This window comes from Mandrillus leucophaeus, unplaced genomic scaffold, assembly GCF_000951045.1.
Source record: "Mandrillus leucophaeus isolate KB7577 unplaced genomic scaffold, Mleu.le_1.0 Scaffold1139, whole genome shotgun sequence".
In the NCBI taxonomy this organism is placed as follows: domain Eukaryota; kingdom Metazoa; phylum Chordata; class Mammalia; order Primates; family Cercopithecidae; genus Mandrillus; species Mandrillus leucophaeus.
Window position 1 is genome coordinate 116,311 of NW_012099643.1, and position 8,085 is coordinate 124,395.

Genomic DNA, 8,085 nt, shown 5'->3' on the forward strand with positions numbered 1-8,085 from the left:
GCAGAGCAGATGTAATAAAATATTCTAGTAAATTAGTACCAAAATACTAATTTGTAACAAATTTCTAAATATTTAGAAAATGCTTTCAATTTGTAGATTTCTTAATTTTACTATCTGGTACTACTGAATCAAAAATTGGTGGCAATTAGATTTTCAGGTGGGGGCAAGAATACTTTGTCACTAAATTTTTGGAATTACCACTAACTTAGAGTGAATTATACAGCTCAAATCAGGAATGTGGAAAGTTTGGATTAAGATGAAACATCTTCAAGAGATACTTTTCTACATGAGCAATTTTGGAGATTTTCTGTAAAAAGGGGATCTGAAACTTTTCAGCAAAAAATAAATTACTAAAAAAATTCTACATAAAAGAGAAAACCTTTAGGGTATGTTATGAATTATGTCTTAAAGTTATCCTCAACAAGGAAGACCATATTTCCGTAGTTCTCTAACATCACATTCATATACAATTTCCACTATACAGTGTCCAGGCAATGCCACTCCTCCAGAGAGAATTCTATGGCCACATCTCTAAATAGTAATGATCCTTGAAAAACACACACACACATTTTTACCAAGTGGCCATGGGTGGAATTTTTAATTTGACTTAAAGTGAAATTAGAGAGTAAAGAGAAGTGGTTCTGAGTTATAGCACTAAAATTATCCAATAAAATGATTTTCAACACAGAAATATTTTCTAACGTGTTCTCTATGATAAAAAGCACCGTAAGATCGAGAACATCGGTTCATATGTTGTATTTTTCTAGATATTAAAGTATAAAATTAAGGGCATGAACACAAAGGTACATTTTTGAGTGCTATATTTACATCATACGGAATGAGTTGTGAATATTTTTCAGATGGAAAAAACATTCAGAAGGAACCTCTCAAATTTACTATGTACCATAAGGTGAAGATTTTCTTATGTAGTTTTTTTTTTTTTTTTAATTTCCAAGAAGATCTGGAGTAAAGTCTGATTTATGTATTTATTTCCTTTTTTTTATTTGAGATGGAGTTTCATGCGTATTGCCCAGGCTTGAGTGCAGTGGCATGATCTTGGCTCACGGCAGTGTCCCCCCCCCCGGGTTCAAGCAATTCTGCCTCAGCCTTCTGAGTAGCTGAGGTGACAGGCATGTGCCACCACACCCAGCTATTTTTGTATTTTTAGTAGCGACGGGTTATTCTCCATGTTGGTCAGGCTGGTCTCTAACTCCCAACCTCAGGTGATCTGCCCGCCTCGGCCTCCCAAAGTGCTGCAATTACAGGCGTGAGCCAGGGCTCCCTGCTGATTTTTTTGAATTTCTAACAAGCTCAGCAGTAATCATATTTTCAGAGGAAGGAGCAGGCACCTTTTTTTGCTGTTCTCCAACCTCCTTGAGTGACATCTCCTGACACAGGAGTGAACCAGATGAATAGGGCCTGAAGTGACTCCCCAGCAAACTGCAGCAGCCCTACAGAATAGGAACCTGACAATTTAAAGAACAACAAGCAAACAGAAAGCAACAACAACAGCATCAACAGCAAAAAGTACCCACAAAAACCCCATCCAAGGCCAGGCATGGTGGCTCACATCTGTAATCCCCACACTTTGGGAGGCCAAGGTGGGCAGATTGCTTGAGGCCAGGAGCTCGAGACCAGCCTGGCCAACATAATGAAACCCAGTCTCTCCTAAAAAATACAAAACAGACAGGCATTGTGGTGCCTGCCTGTAGTCCCAGCTACTCAGGAGTCTGAGACATGAGAATCACTTGAATCTGGAAGGCAGAGGTTGCATTGACCCGAGATTTTGCCACTGCACTCCATACTGGGTGACAGAGTGAGACTCTATCTCAAAACAAAACAAAAAAACCTCATCCAAGGGTTAGCAGCCTCAAAGATTGAAATTAGACAAACTCATGAAGATGAGAAAGAATCACCAAAATCCCCTGAAAGGCCTCATCTCCTAGAGATGATCACAATGTCTCTTCACCAAATTCACAGAACTGGACAGAGGATGAGATGGATGGAGTGACAGAAGTGGGCTTCAGAAGATGTGTAATAACACACTCCACTGATCTAAAGGAACATGTTCTAACCCAAGGCAAAGAAGCTAAGGAACTTGATACAAGGTTAGAGGAGCTGTTAACTAGAATAACCAGTTTAGAGGGGAACATAAGTGACCTGATGGAGTTGAAAAACACAGCACAAGAACTTCATGGAGTATACAAAAGTATAAATAGCCTAATTGACCACACAGAAGAAAGGATATCAGAGTTTGAAGACCACCTTGCCAAAATGCGGCATGCAGACATGATTAAAGAAGAAAGAATAAAAAAGAATAAACAAGGCCTCTGAGAAATATGGTGTTCTGTGCAGGAAATGCATGAGGGGAGAAGAAAAGACACACACAATACCGTTAAGTGTAAACAAGCTTTAGCCCACGTAAATGGCAATGCAGATATAATAAGCAAATTGATATCATAAGCAAATTGCAATGGGAAAGGGACAAGGGAAAATATATAAGTAAATGTACAAAACCAAACTATGTGGTCCATAGTTCATTCTATTTAAAAATATGTAGTCCTCATAATATTCTATTTAACAGCCTGTCATAGCTCTTTGGTGTTCAGCCCAAGCACATCTAATATATGCTGGTGCCACCACCAGGAACATGTGTCCCATCACACCACCATCAGTGGTGTCTCTCTGATGGGAAGAGACAGTGCCAAGGACATTTTCGCTGGAGGTAGGAGGTGGGGTCATAAAGCAATAGCAAAGAACCTTGTTCAAAAGGGTCAGATATATTTACACTCATCAGACTAGGGAGGATTCGTCACCACACCAGGAAGCAACAACCTGGGCTCCCAGCCAAGTCCGTATACAAATAAGCAGAGGTTTCTTGAAGCCTTGGTGTGGTCTTGGAATCTCTTTTTGTAACAAGTTGTTCGGCATGAGGCCCTGTCCTGAGGGCCATTTGCGACTGGGCTCAAAGAACACAAAAATGTTAACTTGTTTTTGTGACTATTGTTTTTCAATAACTAACGTATAGGAATAGATTGGAATAGAGATTTTTTTCTGAAACAGCACTGGATGAATGCCTCAAGGGGCTCACACGACCTGTGCCGGGACTTGGTGACCATTGTTTGTGTCCACGTTTAATTTAGTTCAAATTTGATATTTAACATTTCCTCCACATTTGACCTCACTTGGATACTCAAATGTAGGAAAATACCCTCACAGATTCATGGGGAATGCATAATTGATATAGATTACAGATCAAGGGTAAGCACATGAGAATTAAAAGCACAATTAATAAAAACCACACCCAGCATGGCTTTGCAAGGAGAGTCATATTGTGAGAACTGCCAGGGATATACACACAACATTCAGTATGCGGTAAGGTGCAAATGCCTCCTTGGGCTGCCGTAAGTATATTTAATGCCATTTGATTTTGCAACACAATAGTATTCAGCTGAGAAAATTCATCTGATAACAACATAAGTCCAGCGCTACTATCATTAAGAGCTTTTTCTACATGTAAGGTAAATATTTTAATTTGTTGGTGAAGCAGGATTGTACCAGCAGCAGGGGAGAATACTGTGATAGGGTACCACCACCAGGGAGGCCAGCGCATTTGTAACCAGCAGTGTTTGTAAGCATCAAGATTACTGGGGAGGGGGATATTAACCTGGGTGGTAAATGTAATTAATGGCCACCCCCAAGTGTATCTCCCCATCCAATGCAGGGACAGGTATCACCATCCACAGGATCTGCATACTCAGAGGGCCCGCCAGGGGACAGCAATGGAGCTACTGTAATCATAATGTACTAACGTGTTATTAAAATAGGAAAGAGATTGTGATTCACTGGGGGCAATGTTGTTGATTTGGAGTATGTGTTGACAAATGTCTGGAGAAACCCCAGAGAAACATTAGAGGAGCCATTTAAGGCCTCCAGACAAAGCAGGGGCTGTATGGAATCCAGCCACCAGCATAGCAGGTTTTCAGTAGGTACCATTCCAGGAATATTGGGCAGGATACCAAGGCTTTCAACGCAAGGTGAGCGTGGAGTTCATCTTTTGTCTGACTTGGCAAAGATAGATTGCTTAATGTGGTCAAAGGAAGTCCAGATTGGATTGCGAGTGTTGTTGTTGTGGCCCTATTGGTAACTACATAGCCATTCAGAAATGTTGTCAGGGACAATTCTGCAAGGTAACACATTCCAGGCGGCCTCCGGCAACTCAACATACAGCCATCATTGATTGTGGTTGACTTCAGTTGCAGCAGTGGCTACCAAGGTGATGAATTTATTCTTGGCCTCAGACACAAAGACACAGGTGCTGACCATTAGTAGATAGGTTATTCTTTGTAAAAACAAAAACAGAGGGGAACATGACATTATTTTTCATCTTTAGGAAATGGTACTATGCCTTCATTTTCTGCTTTCATAGCTACAAGGTCACCAGCCTTAGGGTTGGGATCTGATGGGCTCTGTACCCATAGTTTGGCTTCAGGATTTAACCTACCTGTACCAGGGGATCTGAATCCCCCAGTTCTATATGTAGACTCTGTTGGCGCAGAGATTTCCTCAGGGGTTAATTTTGACAGGGTACTACTAACAACTGAGCAACCCGCATCTGTGGTTTTATAGCAAAAGAATCTGGAGTGGTATCATATAAAATGACCTTTAACTCTCCGTAGTAATCACTATCAATTATACCACCATACACTATAATGCCTCTCATTGCAAAGCTTGAACACGTTGTAATCCATTCATCTGCATTCAAGTTTACCTTTATGGTGGAAATTTTGGCCTATTTTTCTTCCTTCTCATTAAATAGTCTGTCAAGAGAAAGCAGAGACTCATTTGCATCAATATGGAAAACAGGGCAGGGTGCAGTAGCTCATGCCTGTAATCCCAGCACTTTGGGAGGCCCACGTGGGCAGATCACGAGGTCAGGAGATCGAGACCATCCTGGCCAACATGGTGAAACCCTGTCTCTACTAAAAATATAAAAATTAGGTGGGCGTGGTGGCACATGCCTGTAATCCCAGCTACTCAGGTGACTGAGGCAGGAGAACCGCTTGAACCCCGGAGGTGGAGGTTGCAGTGAGCGAGACTGTGCCACTGCCCTCCAGTATGGTGACAGAGCTAGACTCCATCTCACACACACAAAAAAATAAATAAATAAAATAAAATAAAGAAAAGAAAAGAAAAGAAAAAGAAAAGAAAACAGTGATAATGATAGTGTGGGCCAGGATTGAGGTATCTCCCCAGTATTGGTTTCCCTAAACCTCTTTATTCCCAATTAAACATTTGTTTTCTTGCCATTGGGGCATCCAGGTAGTAAGACCATTTGGTACTGACCAAGAGTTGGTATAGAAGTGACAAATCCCTCTGGTCTCCTCCTGAATAGCTCAGAAGAACGGCTACTAGTTCAGCTAACTGGCTGTTCTCACCCCTTCCTTCATCAGAAATGCTGATGTTTTTAATAGGATTATAAGCCACGGCCTCCCAGCATCGGTTTCCACCAATATATTTGGTGGATGCATCAGTAAACCAACATGTTTCTGATCCTCTGGGCTTAGTTCTTTAAAGGATCTGCCCCATTGGGCGGGGGAGGTTTCCTTCCCTATCTGCAGGACTTGCTCGGTGGTTTTCTGAGCTGGCAGGTTTTGTCCATCCTCATGTAAAAGTGATACCCACTTTGGTTTTGGCTTAGCCTGGTCTTGTATGTACCATGTCCATTTTATGATGCTACTTTCTTGGGTATGTCCTATCTGGTGGGTTTTGGGGGAACTCATGTCCCAAGTCATAATAGGAATTTCAGGCGTCATAAAGACATCATGGTTGAAGCAGAGGTATTCCATTTCCAGCAAAGCCCAATAGCAAGCTAACAATTGCTTCTCGAAGGGGCTGTAAGCTTTTCTGACCTCTGGCAGTTTCTGGGTCCAAAACATGAAAAGTACCCTCTTCCCATCTTGTTTCTGCCTAAGGCTCCAATTAGCATGTTGATTTAGGACAGTCACTTGCAGTTCTCCTGGCCCATCCTGTATGGACCGTAGATCCAGGGCCAGTTGCGCTGCTTGTTTAGCTTGTTCAAAAGCCATGCTCTCTTTCTCTCCCCAGTGAGAGTCATAGCGTTTTCTAGTGGCTGCATGCAGAGGTTGTAAAATGTTACTCAAGTGGGGAATATGATGTCTCCAGAATCCAAAGATGCCAGTAAATGTCTGGGCCTCCTTTTTAGTCATAAAGGTTGCAAATTCCAGTATTTTAGCCTTGCCTTTGGTAAAATGGATTATATCTCTGCATTCCATAGGATGCCAAGGAATTTCACAGTTTGTGCAGGTCTTTGAATTTTGCTAAGGTTAATTTCCCATCCTTGAGATAGGAGCTGGGTTTTTACCTGCTCCAAGCCCCAGCAAACTAGTTCTTCAGTTTTAACCTGACCGAGCCATTCAGACAGCTGCCTTCTTCAGCAACGGGCTGATAGCTTTGAGCCTGATCAGTCCAGATATAGGCCTGGCATTGGGCCAGGGTCAGTCTGGAAATCACACTAGCATTTTCCTTTTCCAACTTACATTTCTCTTGTAGCAACCAGCCCCTATCTTAACACATTAACTTATAAGCGGTAAACGAACACCATCCTTCCGGGAGATCCCTCAGCATCTCCTTTGGTGACTGGAATCCCCTGCAGCACTTCACGCACAGTCAAAAGTTTAAATCGCACTAATTTAGATTCTCAATTCTCATAAAGTCCAGTTTCCCTTGACCATTCAATTGCCAAGGGGGAGAACTGGGAGAGTCCCCATCCCAAGATATCGGAAGTCCCTGAGCCTCCAGCCCAGACCTTCTGGCCAAAAAGCAGCACGCTTTTGTTTTCAAATCCTGTTTGTGACGCCAAAAATGTTCTGCGCAGGAAATGCGTGAGGGGAGAAGAAAAGACACATACACAATACTTTTAAGGGTAACAAGCTTCATACCACATAAATGGCAATGCAGATATAATAAATAACATAATAAGCAAGAGCTATAATAAGCAAATCAATATAAGCAGATTGCAGATATAATAAGCAAATTGCAATGGGAAGAGGAGAATGGAAAATGTTTACACTCACCAGACTGTATATATTTACACCACCAGACTGGGAAGAAACAACCTGGGCTCCAGAGTCGGCCACTCGTCCACGCAGATGAGGAGAGGTCTCACGAAGCTTTGGTGCAATCTGGGATCCTAGCTCTTTTGTAATGAGTTTTTAGGCGTGGGGCTTAGTCACAAGGGCCTTTCACTACTGGGCTCAAGGAACACAAAAAGGTCAACTTGTTTTTGTGCTTGTCTATTGTTTTACAATAACGAATGTATAGGAATAGATTGAAATAGAGATTTCTCTGAAACAGCTCTGGATGAATGCCTCAAGGGGCTCACACAAGCTGTTCCAGGACTTGGTGACCATTGTTTGTGTCCAGGTTCAATTAAGTTCAAATTTAATATTTAACTTTTCCTCCACACTAGACTATGGAGGATTCACCACTAGACTGGGAAGCGACAGGCTGGGCTCCAGAGTCAGCCGCCCATCTGTGCACAGATGAGGAGGAAAAAGAAAAAAAAAGTGAAAGACATTATCCCGCAGTTTGCAAAAAAAATTATATTTAAATAGCTGTAAATACATGAACATATCATCTCAGTCATAATCAAAATTAAATACCTGACAACACACTTGAAAGTTTGGGAGAAACAGAAAAGTGTTTTTGTCTTCCCCAGGCCCACAGGTCCAGTGCCTTGTGCCCCCTCACTGTCATGCGGGTTGCCATGGGCCCCACAGGATATGGGAGGCACACAGCAGATGGTGGCTGAAGGTGGGGTGTCTGGCGGGACCAGCTTCAAGATCAGAGACCTTGGTTCATTGTATTGAAATCAGCCAGCTCAAGAAAAGAGACCTGGCTGCCTCAAGCTCTATGTCCATCTGCATTAACCATGTAAGGAGGCTTGAGCACCCATGGGCACACAAACCCATCCCACCCCAATATTTCATCAACTATTGGGGAGTCCGAAGCCATGTTCTCAATGACCATATGCTTCTGCAGTTACAACCACTATGGAAAACA

The 8,085-nt window shown here is 42.3% G+C and overlaps 1 protein-coding gene across 1 annotated transcript in view; it reads right to left on the bottom strand.

The window, feature by feature from the left end:
• Positions 1-7,791, bottom strand: part of LOC105551032 (zinc finger protein 506-like) — a 118,236-nt gene extending 110,445 nt beyond the window's left edge. The window contains 2 exon segments of the mRNA XM_011996166.1: positions 422-547; positions 7,686-7,791. Coding sequence (XP_011851556.1) covers positions 422-547; positions 7,686-7,791 — 232 coding nt within the window.
• Between the last annotated feature and the right edge of the window lie 294 nt (positions 7,792-8,085).